Raw genomic sequence first — 17,902 nt, 5'->3', positions numbered from 1 at the left:
GAGTGGCTCTACAATATTCTCCAAAGTTGATTTGCGTAGCGGATACCATCAGATTTGTATGAAATTGGGAGATGAATGGAAAACAACATTTAAAACTAAGCTTCGATTATATGAGTGGTTAGTCATGCCTTTTGGGTTAACTAATGCACCTAGTACTTTCATGAGATTAACGAACAAAGTTTTACATGCTTTCATTGGATGATTTGTGGTAGTCTATTTTGATGATATACTGATTTATATTAGATCTTTGGAGGAACATTTGGAACATTTACGTGTTGTTTTTATTGCTCTACGTGATGCACATTTTTTTGGTAACCTTGGGAAGTGCACCTTTTGCACCGACCGAGTATCTTTTCTTGGCTATGTTGTTACTCCACGCAGAATTAAAGTTGATAAAGCCAAGATTGAAGCTATTCAGAGTTGGCCGCAGCCCAAAACGGTCATACAAGTGAGGATTTTTCTTGGCCTCGCTGGATTCTATAGGCGTTTTGTGAGAGATTTCAGCACCATTGCTGCACCTCTCAATGGGCTTACAAAGAAGGATGTGCCTTTTGTTTGGGGTACCGCACAGGAAGAAGCCTTCACGGTATTGAAAGATAAGTTGACACATGCTCCTTTACTCCAACTTCCTGATTTTAATAAGACTTTTGAGCTTGAATGTGATGCTAGTGGAATTGAATTAGGAGGTGTGTTATTACAAGATGACAAACTTGTTGCATAATTTTCTGAAAAATTGAGTGGGCCTAGTCTGAATTATTCTACTTATGATAAAGAATTATATGCTCTTGTTCGGACTTTAGAAACGTGGCAACATTATTTATGGCCCAAAGAATTTGTTATACATTCTGATCATGAATCTTTGAAACATATTAAAAGTCAAGCTAAATTGAATTGTAGACATGCTAAATGGGTTAAATTCATTAAGACTTTCCCTTATGTCATTAAACACAAGAAGGGTAAAGAAAATGTTATTGCTGATGCATTGTCTCGTCGCTATACAATGCTTTCACAACTTGACTTCAAAATATTTTGTTTGGAGACCATCAAAGATCAATATGTGCATGATGCCGATTTTAAAGATGTAATGCAGAATTTTAAAGAAGGAAGAATGTGGAACAAGTTCGTCGTTAATGATGGATTTGTGTTCCGTGCTAACAACCTATGCATTCCAGCTAGCTCCGTTCGTCTTTTGTTGTTGCAGGAGGCGCGTGAAGGAGGATTAATGGGACACTTTGGCGTGAAGAAGACGGGGGATGTACTTGCTACACATTTATTTTGGCCAAAGATGAGACGGGATGTTGAGTGTTTTATTGCTCGCTGCACTACATGCCAAAAAGCTAAGTCACGACTCAATCCTCATGGTTTATATATGCCTTTGCTTGTACCTAGTGTTCCTTTGGAGGATATATCTATGGACTTTGTTTTAGGTTTACCTCGAACAAAGAAGGGGAGGGATAGCATAGTTGTTGTCGTGGATAGATTCTCGAAAATGGCACACTTTATACCATGTCATAAAAGCGATGATGTTGTTAATGTTGCTGATTTGTTCTCTCGTGAAATTATTCACTTGCATGGTGTGCCAAATACTATTATTTCAGATCGTGATACTAAATTTCTTAGCCACTTTTGGAGATGTTTATGGGCTAAGTTGGGGACTAAACTGCTTTTGAGTACTACTTGTCATCCCCAAACTGATGGACAAACTGAAGTAGTCAATAGAACATTGTCTACTATGCTTAGGGCTGTTTTGAGGAATAATAAGAAAATGTGGGAAGAATGCTTGCCTCATATTGAATTTGCTTATAATCGTTCATTGCATTCTACTACTAAGATGTGCCCTTTTGAAATTGTCTATGGTTTCCTACCTCCTACACCTATTGATTTGTTGCCTCTTCCATCTTCGGAGAAGGTTAATTTTGATGCTAAACAAAGTGTTGAATTGATTTTAAAAATGCATGAGTTAACTAAGGAAAACATTGAGCGTATGAATGCTAAATATAAACTTGCTGGAGATAAGGGTAGAAAACATGTTGTGTTTGCACCTGGAGATCTTGTTTGGTTACATTTGCATAAGGATAGATTTCTGATTTGTGTCAAAGCTAATGCCACGTGCTGATGGTCCTTTTAAGGTGTTAGAGAAAATAAATGATATTGCATATAAACTTGAGCTGCCTGCAGATTTTGGGGTTAGTCCCACTTTTAGCATTGCAGATTTAAAGCCTTATTTGGGTGAGGAAGATGAGCTTCCGTCGAGGACGACTTCATTTCAAGAAAGGGAGGATGATGAGGACATCAATACCATTGTTACACCCAAAGCCCCTGCTACTATACATACCAGACCAATTACTAGAGCTCGTGCACGCCAATTAAATTACCAGGTACTTTCATTTCTTGGTTATGATTCTAATGTTCATGAGAATATGATGCTGCCTAAATTGGATACATTTGTTTTGCTTACAAATGAAGGGCCTAGCTTGGAGAACGATGAACATTGGAGCAAGAACAAGCATGGAGATGACGACATGCACAAGGGAAACAAGAATGGAGTTTCAAGTGATGATTTCAGGACTTTGAAGCCCCCATAATGAGTCCATGAAGTCTTGGACGAAATATACAAGATGTCACTTCACAAACTTCGTCCAGAGGCTATTATAGGTGTTGCGTCACCTTATTATTGGGCCAGGCCCATGTAATTTTGAAATACATGAGTATAGGCTGTTTTTAGAGTCCGTATGTGTGGGGAAACAAGAGATAGGGTTGGTTTCGGACCCCTCCCCAAGGGCCACGAAATTCCGCCCTCTTCCTCCATATATACAACCCTTAGGGCGTCGTTTAGACTTTGTGTTTTGTTTAGATTAAAAGTTCGCCATAGCTGCAACTTCGCGTACTTCGTTTGTGTTCAACGACCAGACCAAGATGTCACAGAACCCCACCTTCATTAATAAAGCTTTTCTCTTTTATTCGCAATATCCAGATTGCAATTTTAGTTTCTTGCTTGTTCTTCGTTTGCTTGCAGGAAATAGACCTTCGTGGTCAGGTTGATCGTGCTCCGGCATGGTCAATAACCTCTCGGAGTTGGTTTAGCGATTGCTAAGGCGCGACGTCCTCGCACGTTCGTAGTCGGATCGTCAAAGTTGACTTCCACCAAAACGATAGCCACCATCTCATCGAAAGACGGGGCACCTTTGCCTCTATCAAGTGATCTCCTCACTTCCCCTTCCCCTAGATTTCCCGGGCAAAAGCCCTAACTTTGTTGGGCGGCGGCGGCGCTCACGGCGTCGTTCCCTTCTTGAAGGCGCTGCTTTGGGAACCTTGGGGTTGGGTGGCGCTTGTGGGTGGTGGGCGACGACGGTGGTGCGGACCTATCCTAGCATGGATCTACTTCTGTTGCTTGAAGATGGACTCGTGTAGGTGGAGGTCGTCGTTTGACGTCGTGGTGGCATCAATGGTGGAGGATCTTCTAGGCTCGCGTAGGTGGAGGTCGTTGTTTGGCGTTGTGGTGGCGCCGATGGCGGAGGACCTACCAAGGTTGACACCTCAATATGCTCTGAAGATGGACCAGTGGAAGAGGGCGGCGATGACACATGTGAGTGCGTCGGACCGATTTGTGCCCCGGACCCGATAGATGGCTCAGTCAGGGCCTCCGGCTTTAGATGTTAGGCTTAGGTGAGAGGTCTGGGTATGTGGCCCGACTTGCACCCCTTCATCATATGGGTAGGAGTAGCGACAGATGTTGCCAAGATGGCGGATTCAGTCATAGTTGTACTTTTGTAAGGTCCTTGAGAATAATCAATAACATGCTGCATGCATCTCCCAGATGTAGAGGCCGGGGGTCATCCTCCTTTTTTTAAAAAAATACGAGCACTTGTCATCCTTGTTGTTAGCTCGACCTCTCTTGTTGAATTTGTGATACATATTTCTCAATCGCGTTAACTCTTTTTCGACAGTACGCAATTGCGCACCATAGTTTTCAACAAGAGAGTACAACGTTAACTCTTAACACAAGGTGCATGACTATACTTTTCAAATGTGATTACTAGAAAAGGCACAGAGAATGTCTCTTCAAATAAATTTTTTCACTATCTTTTGAAGCTCTGGGAATCAAAGGACCCAAAAAAAACTAAGAAGGACCTCTTCGATTTGTAGGACTGTAAAAGCGAAGGAATAAGAATGTCATGCTCATTCAAATCCTATGAGATTTGAGTTTGTACGATCGCATCACAGAAAAGGCAAAGAATATTTTTCAAGAGGTTGGTGTGGATGATAGATTTCTTATGGAATGTGGTACAAATAATTTTCTGAAGAAAAATTATACAGGATTCGATCCTACAAATCAAACGATTGAAGGTAGACAAAGTTGAAAAAAAATCTAATCCTCCGAAAATCCTATGATTTTTTTAATCAATCAAAGGAGCTTAGTGTGATTCAGAAAAAGTACGAGAGAGTGTTAGCAACAGCAAGCCAATAAAGACAAGCTAGGGTGGGTGTCGGCCGAGGAAGCGAGAGAAAGAGGAAGCGCACGGAAGGTGTCTTGTTCCGAGAAGGGGGAGGGAGAGACCAGAGACCAAGGGAAGCTTCGCCGAGGATGGCTGCCGTCGTCCCTCCGCCAGAGACTGCGCTCTCCTCCGCGGCGGATGGCTCGGATGACGAAGATGGGGACCAGTGCCGCATCTGCCGCTTCCCCGCCGAGGCGGATCGCCCCCTGCGCCGCCCCTGCGCCTGCAGCGGCAGCATCAGGTTCGTCCACGACGACTGCCTCCTCCGATGGCTCGCCACCAGCCGCCAATCCCGGTGCGAGGTACCCCTCCAGTCTTCCCCTCCGCCCACCCTCACTCGGCATCGATCGTATCCGCCATGAATGGTCCATGCCCTTGTTTTTTTGCTAGTAATTTCGATTCATGCTGTTGCTGCTGTGTGGTCTGCGCTTAGCTGATCTCCGGGTTTCCAATTCGACGCGGTGCTCATGTTTCTGTGCTCGTTCGATCAGGTGTGCAGCCGCGAGATCACCATCAGCCCTCTCTACGCTCCAAACGCTCCTGCGAGGCTGCCCCTCTCCGAATTCATGCTCGGCTTGGCCAACAAGGTCATGGGCTGGGTTATCGTGCTGCTCTCCCTCGTCGTCGCGGTCCTCGTCTGGGAATTCATCATGCCCGTCACCACTCTCTGGACATGGCGCCTCGCTCTCTCCAGGAGCTTTGCTCAAGTGCGACACCTGCTCTCCCTCCGTCTCTCCGCCACCTCCTTCGCAGATGGGTTCTACAGGTTCAGGTTCATGCCTTCCGTGGATACCATATTCGCCTGTGTTTCTATCAGAAGAGCCTTCGTCAGGGACCTTGGCCATTTTAGACAGCTTAACGGGCTTGCCAGAATTGGTGCTGATGCTGTTGCTCCATTTGCTCTCTGGGTTGCTCGCCTGGAAACTCACCTTCAGAACAGATTTGGGGGATTGGATAGCCTGCAAGTCCTTGCGCTGCATACCGTGGAAGCTTCCTTGATGGTATGCTTCTTGCTTTGATCTCCCCGGTGCCCTCTGACTGTACATTTATCGTTTTCCTTTTTTGAGGGAACGTCCACAAGCTTTTCACATCTTATGAGTAATAGAGAAGCAAATTGTAATTCACAAGAGCCTGGCATTAAGGGTTTTTTCATCAAACACCAACTACTGTTCCTTATTTACTGTGATGGGAGGATTCTACATTCTACCTGCAGTAGTAGAGTACTGATTAGTGAAGTTATACTCTAGAGATTACTCGCAAAAAGAAAATCTAGAGATTAAGCACATCTTGTGATGGTTTTGCTTAACATTGGTCATGGTAGAGTATAACTCCAGTTCAAGGTGAAGATGCCGCTTACGGTCCTGGCTATTGCTAGTAATAGCAAAACTTAAATGATTTGGTTATCACCTGGACCAAAATAGTACGAGTTCATTTGTAAAACTGTATGGCGTTCAGTTCTTTACCTTTTTTCCTACCCTGCAATTGGGAGAGACATCATCAATATGGTTTGCTGTCCATCAGTCTGGACCCTGGAGACGTAGAAATTACAATGTTGGATGACTATTCCGAATATGTAGGTTTAGGATTTCTTAGGCCATTATTTTGAGTGCACCACCATGAGTGGCTAACCTTGTCCTCCTTGGTGCTTTAATCATTGTGCTGTTGCGGGAGCTTTTGTTGCCTTGTTGGGCTAGTTCCACCATGGTTTTATCTACAACATTTTTGGACAATGCTTCAACACCATATGTGGATGCTTTATTGCTTTTGTAGGACGGAGGCTTCAGATATCTTCTGCTTATCTTTTCTAATATACTTAGTTGCAGAAAATTCTAACTAAATAATTTTCTATTCAGGTGGTGATAATAGTTGATATAGGCATTGCTTTCATGTTTGGTTTTGTTCCGTTCACGTTGGGAAGGATAATCCTATGGTGTGTTTCATGTTTCAATTTTGGAAATGTGGATGATGTCAACTCATACGCTTCAACAGCTTATATCATTTTAATTGGATATGGATTCATCTTTTCACTGGGTGTAACTTTTGCTGGGATGCATACTTTCCATCAATACTCAAGGGGAGAGCGCCTTCTGATTGCCATTTTCTTCAAGATCTTGGCTGATGGGATATGCTGGTTGTTGAGCCCCTTTAGATGGCTGCATCGTATACATGTAATGGTCCGCAAGACATTCTCTCTCTGCCAGATGTTCTTCAGAGGGATCGCAAATTTGATCACTTTTGCCAACTTTTCTCTTAATGTCATAAACATGGTTATAGTATTTCCCTTGCTCTTTGGCTGGTCTCTTGATATCTGTACTTCGAAAATGTTTGGTGCAACAATACATCAAAGGTTCAAACTTCTGTGGACTTCATCCTTTTCTTCTATTATTCTACATTGGCTTACTGGATGCATCTTTTTGATACTACGCTCCAAGTTGTCCAGTCTTCTTCGCCCGGTATTTATCGTACTGTATTTGTGATCTCATCATTTCATAGTGCATGCAGTATATGTTTCAGGGGTGTAACAGTGATTTTTTTTGTTTGCTTGTGAATAGATATTGAGGCCAGGAGTTAGTATTCCATTTGTCCATCTTGCTGAAGAGCATAATGTGAAACTATCCATGCGCGAACCATTTTATATTATTTCTTTCAAGAAGCTTCCTCGTCTTTTTGCTGGCATTATCAATGTTGGTATGGTCTTTCTTGTTCCCGTTCAAATCGCTGGTGGATTGGCACCTAAGTTGTTCCCATTAGATATCACGTAAGTATTCTTTTTTTTTCTTCTTCATCTTATGCATCTGCCAGTCTTTGGCGATTCAACGCATTTATTTTAATATTATGAACTGTAGCTACTTCGATCCTCCTACTAAGGGCACATCATTTTGGCAAGCGCCACGGACCTATGCAGAGTTACTTTCTGGCATTGTTTTTCTGAGCTTTCTCATTTGCAATACACTCAAATACCTTCAACCTCACAAACTGGTGGAGAAGATACTGCGAAATTGGTTTGCCACTACTGGACAAGCTCTTGATCTATTAGATTTGTTGATTGTCCAGCCTGATGGAGCCTGTAGACATGAGGTTAGTAATAGTGTTGCACCAAATGACCAGTATGGCAGCACTTATGAAGCTATGGCTAATAGGTAAGCTCCCATATTTTTGTCCATTCAAGGGACTGTACATTCTCCACTATTTTGTATCCTGATGCTGCCACACCCATTCTCTAATACTTATGATCTAATTTTATTTCTTTATGATCTCATTGTTGACTATTCATTTAAGATACATGCATTCTGGTGGATAGGGAGTAGTGTTGGTGTTTGGTCTATCTCAGTATATCTTCCCAAATGTGTCTTGTCACAGCAATCTCCATCATTTGGGGGTTAAACATTGCATAGGTGGTTCAAGTATGTCACAGAACTGGAAAATCGAATATTTGGATCCTCAAACTTGTACAACTGGATCAAATATTGAAGTGAAATCCATATAGGGTTGTACTGTCTGATATTACTTCCACACGGGCACTATGGATAGTGTAAAAACGAAACTTCAAGAAACAAATATGTGTGCCGTTGTTGCATCTTCAGTACGACAATTTTAGTCTTCAGTCAAAATAAATTATATTTTCTTTGATTTTTCTCCTAATCTCGTTTTATTTGCTATACTTGCCTGCTCATTTTTTACCATTAAACTAATTAATGTTTTGCAAACTTAAGATGTTGGCTGCACAATATTTTTAGAAGATATTTACCCTTCTTACACATTGTAACAGGAGATCTGTTGCAGTTCGAATGACACTGCTTGTTGTGCTAGCATGGTTGACTGTTGTGATATTCAACACTGTTGTGCTTATCTTTCCAATCTCAGTTGGGCGTGCATTATTGTTGGCCATCCCTCAGCTGCCAGTAGCAGGCGGATTTAAGTTCAATGGTAATAATTGTTTATGATCACTGAAATTCCTCTGTAAATGAAGTAAATATTTGTTTATGTTATTCATCTTATTTGGGCTTACTTGGGCAATCTTTCTTTTAGATCTGTTTGCATTTGCTGTTGGATTTTGCACCATATCAACTATTATTGCCGCCTCTAGAGAATCATTTGTCAACATGACTTCTGGGAGAACATGCCTTCTAGCTTCTGTCATCTGCAAGTGGGGTATAACAGCTCTGAAGAGCTCTCCTCTTTTGTTCATATGGGTGAGCATTTTAATCGAGGTGGTTTAATTTTTTTTTTTTTGAGATATACAGTTCAGTAACTTGTTGTTTGTTGCCAGATTGTTATCATTCCCATTCTGATAGGACTGCTGGTTGATTTTCTCCTGATATCACCCTTCAAGTTTCTGGTTGATTTTCTAGTGATGTCACCCTTCATTGTGCCTGCTGATGACATTCCAGTTCTCGACCTTTTCAGCATTTGGTTCCTGGGGCTGCTATTGCTGAAATTCTGGACTAATTTGGTGAGATGCAACCTGTCTTGTCACTTTTCTGACCTCTTAACTTGTATTTATCATGTATGTACCAAACTTGGCAGTAATCAGGCGATCACACTTGTTTGCGAAAATTTGCTACTCCCTCCATTCCAAAATACCTGCCGTGGTTTTAGTTCGAACTAAAACCAGGAACGGAGCGAGTACATGACACCCAAATTGTACCAGTTGCAAAATGCATAGTTTCCTTGCTAAAGCGAATTATCAAAATGAACAGTGCATATTTTATTTTAGTCGATCTCATTTGCAAAGCTGTTTTGTCGTTATTAGTCCCAATAATTTTGTAATTGACTCTTCCCATTGAGAAAGCCTGCAATATTTAACCCGTCTCCCGTGCCACATCAAGAATGCTATCAAGTATCAACTGCCAATATCTGCTCAATGATGGCTGAGTTTCTATTCTGACTGATCTTGCAATGGCCACATGGTTACTTAATGTAGTTTGCTGGTAATTTGCCAAGTTATTCTAATTAGATATTTTTGTTACCATTGTTGAAGGCTCATTGGACAAGGGACGCGCCTTTCCTGGCTCATTTCATTGATGGAAGATGGGACTGGAAGCTTACTCGAGCAAAGGACGATGGTTTTGCAGGGTTGAGGACAAAGTGGGTCTTTCAAGATATATTGATGCCTGTCACCATGAAGCTAGTGATTGTTCTAGGTGTTCCTTATGTGCTTGCGAAGGGCCTTTTCCCAAGGTTTGGTTACTCTGCTGCGGTGAACTCGGCGGTGTACCATTTCGCATGGCTGGGCAGCCTCGCCTTGTGTGGGCTCTGCTACCTTGCCAAGGTATTCTGGGGTGCCCTGGTGAAACTCCACGATTCTATCAGGGATGAGCGCTATATTATAGGGCAGAGGCTGCAAGACTACACTGACAACAGCTGAAGGCCCTTCTCCTTGCAAGTTGCAACTCAGTTTTCTATAGTAGTTAGGTTTAAACAGAACAACAGTCGGCGCCAGGAAGCGAAGAGGCCGTGTTACTGATGGAGATGATACAGTGAGATGTCGCAGAGGTAGCTTGCTTGTAAATATGGATGTAGGTTTAGTTGCCATCAGCTGTTAGTCACGATCTTGTGCCGGTTTGGTAGGATGCGGAATGTTGAGAGTTTGATCGTTATCGTGGTTGTAATAGCCTGTGGTTCTCAGGAATCTCATACGTTTTTCTGCGATCGTCATTACCCAAGGGCCTTGGTCTGGTGCTGATTCAGGCAATGTTATCAAATTCCAAGGTTTTCTGCTTGTTTCTAGGGCTGTAGCCGTTTGCTGCTGATTCAGGCATGTCGCAGAATCTATCGTTTGGACAAAGCTCACAGAACTCAAAAATTTATCCAGAAACCGTTTTCTGTTGGTTTGTGGTGACCGTGGGTGTAGTGTAGGGAGACATGGGAAAGAGCTCTCGTCTCTGGAGAGAAGAAAGTAAACAAAATAAAGTGTTGCAGTTTTTCCTTTTTCCTTCTGAGACCGGGTAGCCTGTAGTTTCCGGACAGACCGACAGTCAGCTAACATCATATACAACAAATGTGCACATAATATAGTATGCTTTCACATATTCCAATTTAATTTACAATCAACGAGGATCAAGGGAGGGCCACAGGAAGATATAGCAGAAAGGGTTTATACAAAAAACCAAGTCAAGAGACGAGAATTCTCCAGGGGAAATGGTTCCTACTAGACCGCCTCTTCAACGCTTCCTCAGATTCCTAACAGCTTTTGGCCTGCCCAGTACCTTGCATGATTCAGTTTGCGGCTGGCATGTCTTTCTGCTCCCATTTAAAGAAATAAGATCAGGCAAGTAGCAAGCCGGTAGTAAAGTAAAAATAGACAGCGCTTGCATAATACAAGTCCTTCAATGAAAAATTACAAGTAAATTGACTTTTGTAATAGCAAGAATCTACTATTTGCCATCTCTATTATACTTCCGTTTTACAAAAACATACTAGGTCTTAGAATAATACTCTGTATTACGTATATGGATAACAGATTGTGTTTCTAAGGTCCAGCCTCTAATGTATCACATGTGCCACTGTATTAACCATGGACCATATTGTGGTTGAGAACAAAGTTAGGCTGCTAATCATGACTCCTTTTTTTTTTGCAACATGCTAAATAAATATATTCCATGATAGACGCATTTCAAACTATTTCAGTTACCTTTGCACTGGATATATTAGTAGACCTGGAAATTGCTCTCCTGCCCAGATTGACATTCACGGTGACGCTAGCTTGTGACAAATCGATGCCCAAATTTTCCATTGCATTAGTCAAAGCTGTAAATAGGCTGTTTAAGAAGAATTACAAATAATGGTTGTGTGAGTCAAAGCTGTTCAAGATGAATGTCAAAAGAACATGTAGGAATACCAAATGCAGAGCAATTGATTAGAAAAGAAAATGCATCTAAATGGATGACGAAGATAATTCCATCCTCAAGGTTAACAAAAAGATGCTAACATATGGAATCACTTCTTATGAACCGCAGCGCGGATAACACGTGTGTATTTGCCCAACCCAATACTGGGTGGATATGTATCCAAGTGTATCCATGGCATAATATGTATTCGATATAGGTATCAGATACGGATATGACACCTTGTATTGGGGCATCGGAGGCGACTCGGGTAAATATTTATGTATTTACATACACTTTTTTTTCCATCATACACACACTGGAGTTCAAAGAAATGAATAAAATATCAGGCAAGAACAAGTTGAGAAATCTTTTGCAGTTAGCATTATATGTACCATAAAGAATAGCAATCCCTTTCTTCGTTCCAGTAACTCTAAAACTACTAGTAGCATTATCAGTAAGGAAAATTTCAGAGAATTTTGCGGAGGCTAGAAACATACTTTTGGGAGTACACGCTGGAAACAGTTATGGTACCCTCATCTATAGTCAATTCTTCTTTTTCATTGCTCATTTCACTGTCCACAAGGCAATCCGCTGGACATGAAAGCTCTTGCCATTGGGACTGGTACTGTGATTCTATAATATCTGAGAAAAAAATGAGAGCAATTAGCACCCGTTGTTGAATAGTACAATCTAAAAGGCTAACAACTCACACAGACCATATTATCTACGTATACCTGCATTTAACTTGGCTGGTTCTACTACTGTTTCAGCATTTTGCAGCATTTCTGGCATGGTGGGGATGCTGTTGTCCAGAAAGTTTCCAGCAGAGCCAATTTTTGTTGTGGGTGCTACACCTGGCATGAGGTCAACTGGTACTCGATTGCTACTCTGTTATAATATAACATGTTATTTCAATAATTTTAAGGTTTCAACCCCAGGCATTGCTGAACGCTATTAATCCATCTGTTCAGAAACATACCTAGAAAGAGTGCAGTGAAACATCCCTAACTTTAACAGCTAATATAAAATTTCCAATTATTGACTGCGTGGAAATGATAATAACATCAGATTTGGCCTGATTTTTTCTTAACACGTCAATATTTGATTTCAACTAACATATCAGAAGTTAAATATGAGATACTGCGCCGCTGTTCAGCAGTGTATATTTTTTAGCACAGGCAGTAAAATATGACACCCATAAATCACAACATGATGTATGAGTTACTATTATTGGTTTACTGTTTTTTTCTGAACAGAATAATTCGGTTAATTACTTATGACTGAATCATTGTGCATATACCCACAGTGAACGTTAGTCACTACTTGCTGACAAAATTCAAAAGATTTGCGGTGTTAAATTATAGTGAACTTCACCTTTGCACACTTTCCATCACGGAAATTCTATGGTAGAATTTTCTACTCGGCTGCATAGGATTTTGGAGTCACAGATTTCCAGTGAACAGCAATGAAATAAGTTGCTAGTTGCGGATCTAATAAACGAACCGGACACATTTCTCCTGAATGTGTACTGGAAAGTAAATTCATAATAATCTATAATTTCTGTTGATGCTTTAGTGGTGCAAATTGTAATGGCTGTCATGTTAATCTTTATTTAGGCTGCCATATATGATATTTTCATATACAATTCTTTCACATACAAATTTGACTGTCATGGCATAGCAAATAGCAGGCATGCTTATGAAATGAATAGGGGAGGCCAATGAAATGTGGATTACCCAAGGTACCAATTTAGTATTTTGTTTTTCTTATTATTCTTTACCACACAAATTTGAACTGGCATGGCATAGCAAATAGCAGCCACGCTTCTGTAATGAATAGCGGAGGCCAGTGAAATGTGGATTACCCAAGGCGCCAATTTTGTATTTTCTTGGCTCCAGTCTCCACCAGCACATGCTTCATGCTTTTGTACCTTTTCTTGTAAGAATTTGACATATTCAATCACCTGCAGAGGATAACAACTGCTTCATATGTGCACTGGAGTGCATACACAGGTATCCTTATCAAAATAGGGGAAAGGGAGTCATGAGAAAGGGAAGAAAACAAGGACCTCCAAAAGGAATGTGGCCTTATCTCTCTTCTGGTCGCTTTGTGGTACAAGATCACGAAGTATCTGAAATCTGCATTGCAGTTAGTAATGCTAACGGTTGTCGATAGACAGGGGGTAATATCACAGAAAGAATAATTTAGTTCATAATGGATGGACTAGGGTGGGCATTTGGGGGCTTGCCTCTCATTGATTTTGCAGCGACGTCTCTGCTCTGTAGCGGAATGCTTGGACCTCGGGGAGCCTGGTGCTTTGTGGTCTCCTCCGCTGCCAGCATCGATTTCCACTGCAATATGGCATTGTACGGTTGTACCAGATTCATTGATACGAGTTCATCAAATGATGTGAAGGGGTTGACAGAAGAAAACTGACTTATATCACTGAGACAGAAGCCTGAACCAGAGCCGTCTCCGCCGCTGGAGGCAGAGGACGAGGCTCCGGCAGGATGGGATTGTATTCGATTCTGCATGAGAGAGGAGACCGGCCCCGCCGCCTGCCCTAGCCGGCCGACCACCGCACGGCAACCAAATCCTGCACAAACTGAAAAGGAGAAGAGGAATTTGGATCAAATTTGCCGCAGTAAAGGAGAATCAACCCAGAACAATCAAAGCTAGGGTTTCTTTACGCAATCCAAGCTAGGGTTCGTCAGCGACAATTCCAAGGAATTAACCCATGTTAGGATAGATCTTCACTCCACTCCACTGAAGTAGAGGAGTAGTGTTTGGAAAGAAGAATACCTGCGGGTGGAGATCCTCAGACCAAGGAAGAGCGAAGCCAAACTGCCACCACCGCCTCCACCGCCGCCGTCGCCGGAAAAGAAGATCGGAGCGGCGCGGGCGTTCAATGAGTTTTTTTCTCAGTCAAAATTGCAAGGAACACGAAAAAAAACTTGTAGGGGCATTTTTGCGATTTTTTGTTCAAAAAGACCACCTGCTCAATGCAAATGACAGAAAAGACCATTTTTAGATCAAATTGACAAAAAAAGACCAGCTGGGACGTGGCGGCAGGCGCGGCAGCCGACACGTGGCGCCTGCCGCCACATGGGAAGGCGGCATCCCCTGCCGCCACAGGCAGGTGCCGTGAAACAGAAATAGACGCTAGCTGTGAGCCGCGACGAAACAGAGTGGGGCCGTGGGGCCTAGCTTTCAGCCCACGTGGAGGGTGCAGCCACTCCACCACGCGGCATGCACTATTTTTTCATATGTTTGAGTGCTACGAGGCGGGTTGCTGTGCTGGAGCGCAAGGCAGGCGGCTGGAGCGCGCGACGGCCAGGCGTGCATGACACTGCGAACGCGCGCAGGCATAGTGGGGAGCTAAGTTGTTCAAGCACGTGAGCATAGCATGCAAGTGAGATTTATTGCTGAAAAAAGGGCTTCCAGGTACATGGAGAGCATGACATGACAGGATAAAATTGTGTAGAGGGATCCAGCGGGGTCAAGATATTTTAAGGAAAACAATGCATATGCCGCCGGATGGAGTGGCGGCGGCCTTCACGTTGGACTGAGAGCCGGGCCCACGGCCCACTCTGTTCCGTCGCGGCTCGCAGCTGGGCGCTGTTTTCTGTTTCGCAGCACCTACCGCCTGGGTCTACGGCGGCAGCCCCTGCCGCCTCCGCACGTGGCGGCATGCGCCACATGTCAGCTGTCGCGCCTTCCGCCACGGAGCAGCCGGTCCTTTCTGTCAATACGTTCTAGAGATATAGTCTTTTTTGTCAATTTTGTTGAGCAGATAGTCTTTTTGACAAAAAATCCATTTTTGCAATTAGCCAATTAGGGTAACTCCAAAGCGGGATCTCTCCAAATCAACTGTAAATGTCAAAAACGGACGGTCGAAACAATTTTGATCGTTCAGACCATCCTTAGAGCATCTCCAGCCGTTGCCCCCCCCCAGGACGCATAAAAATTGCCCCCTGGGGGCGAGCCGACGATACATTCGGCGCTTGGGGCGGTTTTGCGCCCAGTCGTCGCCCCCCAGCTCGCCCCAGGCACCGATGTTGGCCCACTTTTCAGCCCCATTTTCGCGAAAAGGGCCCATATGGGCGAGAATAGGCCCATATTCGACGTGGTTCGCCGTGGCTCGGCGTTCAATTATCAACATAAATATTTTTTATCACATATTTCATCACAGAAAAATCAAATGCTTCAACAAAATAGTTCAATACAAATTATATAGTTCAACAAATAAAAACTCATATTTCATCACACGTCGCGCCCGGCGTCGCCCTTGAGCCTCTATAGGTGCTCCACCAGATCCTGCTGCAGTTGATGATGCACCTGTGGGTCTCGGATCTCTTGACGCATACTGAGGTAGGCGGTTCAGGTTGCCGGTAGCTGGTGATCAACTTGGGCAAGAGGACCTTGCCTGTGGTATGGTTCAGTGTCAAACACTGGCTCTTCATGCTCGCTCTCAATGATCATGTTGTGCAAGATGACACAGCAGGTCATGATCTCCCACATTTGATCTTTCGACCAGGTCTGAGCGGGGTACCAGACAACAGCAAATCGAGATTGGAGCACACCAAATGCCCGCTCGACATTCTCCTGCAAGCCTCCTGAATCTTCGCAAACCAGGCGTTCTTACCTCCTGGCACAGGGTTTGAGATGGTCTTCACAAATGTCGACCATCTCGGATAGATGCCATCAGCTAGATAGTACCCCTTGTTATAGTGTCGCCCATTGATCTCAAAGTTCACCGGAGGAGAATGACCTTCAACAAGCTTGGCAAAGACAGGAGATCACTACAGCACGTTGATGTCATTGTGAGTTCCTGGCATACCAAAGAAGGAGTGCGAGGGCGGCGAGCACCATGAGATGCTCTTCTTCCCGGACGTCGGCCTCGGCTTCCTCCTCCAGCAGCGCGGCAAGCGCTTCCTCGTCATCCGAGTCCATCGCCGAGGCAGGCAAATCGCCGAACACCTTGCGCCCGGTGGGCGTGCACCCACCGCTAAACTGCCCCTCCGCGGCCAGAAACGGTGGCCGGAAACGCCCAGCTGCTGTCGGAGGGGCTGCCGCGGGCCCGCGGTGAACCTCTGCTATTTTTCCGGCGGGGAATGGCTATCTAGCGGTGAAGGGCGGCGGGCGGCGTCGGGATATAGCTAGTGGCGGCCGAGGACGCAGGGGGTGGGAGGCGAGTCGGGAAAGAAAATCTTGACTTTTCACCTGACGACGTGGGCCAGCCACGCTTTTCCCTTGCGCTGGAGCCCCCGATCCCCCCAGTGTGCCGGGTTCGGCTTGCGGCCGCCGGGCGGAAAAAAGGGCCGAACCGGCGCTTTTCGTCGTCCTGGGGGCGCGACTGGGGCGTGTTTTTGGCGTCGACACCAAAAAAGTCGCATGGGGGGCCTGTTGGGGGCGCGGCTGGAGATGCTCTTAGGCCCAGTTCTTTTGCCAGAATCCGAGGATTCTCCCAGAATCCGACCCCTACCCAGCTTCTCCCAGAATCTTTGAGCCCCATTTGTTTTACAATCCTGTCTAATTAGACCCTAACTAGATAGGATTGTAAAAACAAATGAGGCTCAAAAAATCTGGGAGAAGCTGAGTAGGGGTCAGATTCTGGAAGAATCCCCAGATTCTGGCAAAAGAACTAGGCCTTAAACGGATACCAAACTAAGGGAGGTTTGAGTGAGTCGGACTCCGACACCCCAGGCCCACCCATAACCAGGGCCGTATGTCCGCAAGTGCAGCCAGAGCGACCGAACGGGGGCCCCGAAATCAGAGGGCCCCAATTTTAACTAGTAACCAAGGTAGCATTAAGTGGGTCATTAATTAGATATAGAATAAAAACCCGAATAAAACTCCGCAAATATCTCACGCATAGCCACCTCTCCATCAATTCTTCCCACATCAGTAGACCCCACCAAGGTTGTCACTGTGACAAATTGGGAAGCACCCACGTCAGTTGGAGAGATCCGGAGTTTTCTTGGACTCGCAGGATACTACCGGAGGTTCATTGAGAATTTCTCTAAGATTGCAAAGCCCATGACAGAGTTGTTGAAGAAGGACACCAAGTTTAAATGGACTAAGGAATGTGAGGCCAGTTTTCAGGAGTTGAAGAAACGCTTGGTTACAGCCCCAGTGTTGATTCTTCCAGATCAACGCAAGGATTATCAAGTGTATTGCGACGCTTCTCGTCGTGGAATTGGAGCAGTGTTGATGCAGGAGGGAAAAGTTGTTTCATATGCCTCACGACAACTTAAACCCCATGAGTTGAATTATGATACACACGATTTGGAGTTAGCAGCCGTAGTGCATGTGTTGAAGACATGGAGACATTTTCTCATCGGAAACCATTGTGAGGTGTACATGGATCACAAGAGTTTGAAGTATATCTTCACGCAGAAGGAGTTGAATCTCAGGCAAAGGAGATGGTTGGAGCTCATCAAGGATTATGATATGAGGTTACACTATCATCCCGGAAAGGCTAACGTAGTAGCCGATGCGTTAAGTCGCAAGAGTCATGTCGATACACTCATGACCGGAGAATTACCCAAGGAGTTAGCAGAGGATCTTGAGCTA

General features: G+C 44.1%; 2 protein-coding genes across 4 annotated transcripts; one reads left to right on the top strand and one right to left on the bottom strand.

Annotated features, from left to right (window-relative positions):
- Nucleotides 1–4,486: 4,486 nt before the first annotated feature.
- Nucleotides 4,487–10,224, top strand: LOC123161898 (probable E3 ubiquitin ligase SUD1). Of its 3 annotated transcripts, none has more exons than XM_044579713.1 (9): nt 4,487–4,798; nt 4,988–5,497; nt 6,350–6,949; nt 7,049–7,254; nt 7,343–7,636; nt 8,266–8,423; nt 8,526–8,689; nt 8,904–8,949; nt 9,478–10,224. In XM_044579713.1, exons 1-8 carry the CDS (start codon nt 4,586–4,588, stop codon nt 8,943–8,945), a joined length of 2,187 nt encoding a protein of 728 aa, XP_044435648.1. In that variant the 5' UTR covers nt 4,487–4,585; the 3' UTR covers nt 8,946–8,949; nt 9,478–10,224. The 3 variants fall into 3 exon arrangements, with proteins under 3 accessions (XP_044435648.1, XP_044435647.1, XP_044435646.1); XM_044579712.1 differs by having other exon boundaries at nt 8,526–8,707; XM_044579711.1 differs by having other exon boundaries at nt 4,488–4,798; nt 8,767–8,949.
- A 231-nt stretch (nt 10,225–10,455) lies between these two features.
- On the bottom strand, nt 10,456–14,315 carry LOC123161900 (transcription factor BIM2). Its single transcript, XM_044579714.1, has 9 exons — nt 14,129–14,315; nt 13,764–13,931; nt 13,575–13,677; nt 13,395–13,464; nt 13,191–13,289; nt 12,061–12,214; nt 11,824–11,968; nt 11,131–11,257; nt 10,456–10,739 (listed from the first exon to the last, which is right to left on the bottom strand). Exons 2-9 carry the CDS (start codon nt 13,858–13,860, stop codon nt 10,716–10,718), a joined length of 819 nt encoding a protein of 272 aa, XP_044435649.1. The 5' UTR covers nt 13,861–13,931; nt 14,129–14,315; the 3' UTR covers nt 10,456–10,715.
- Between the last annotated feature and the right edge of the window lie 3,587 nt (nt 14,316–17,902).

This window comes from Triticum aestivum, chromosome 7B (assembly GCF_018294505.1).
Source record: "Triticum aestivum cultivar Chinese Spring chromosome 7B, IWGSC CS RefSeq v2.1, whole genome shotgun sequence".
NCBI classification, from domain to species: domain Eukaryota; kingdom Viridiplantae; phylum Streptophyta; class Magnoliopsida; order Poales; family Poaceae; genus Triticum; species Triticum aestivum.
This window is presented reverse-complemented; position numbering and strand designations above follow the sequence as displayed.

What these genes read in the sequence shown, in the direction of transcription:
- LOC123161898 (XM_044579711.1), top strand. Translation starts at nt 4,586, where the DNA reads ATGGCTGCCGTCGTCCCTCCGCCAGAGACTGCGCTCTCCTCCGCGGCG. An exon ending in AGGCGGATTTAAGTTCAATG is followed by an intron (nt 8,424 to 8,525) that starts GTAATAATTGTT and finishes TCTTTCTTTTAG; the next exon opens with ATCTGTTTGCATTTGCTGTT. An exon ending in TGAAATTCTGGACTAATTTG is followed by an intron (nt 8,950 to 9,477) that starts GTGAGATGCAAC and finishes CCATTGTTGAAG; the next exon opens with GCTCATTGGACAAGGGACGC.
- LOC123161900 (XM_044579714.1), bottom strand. Translation starts at nt 13,860, where the DNA reads ATGCAGAATCGAATACAATCCCATCCTGCCGGAGCCTCGTCCTCTGCC. An exon ending in ACCAGCCAAGTTAAATGCAG is followed by an intron (nt 11,969 to 12,060) that starts GTATACGTAGAT and finishes TTTTTTTCTCAG; the next exon opens with ATATTATAGAATCACAGTAC. An exon ending in TCCAGCGTGTACTCCCAAAA is followed by an intron (nt 11,258 to 11,823) that starts GTATGTTTCTAG and finishes CTTCTTAAACAG; the next exon opens with CCTATTTACAGCTTTGACTA.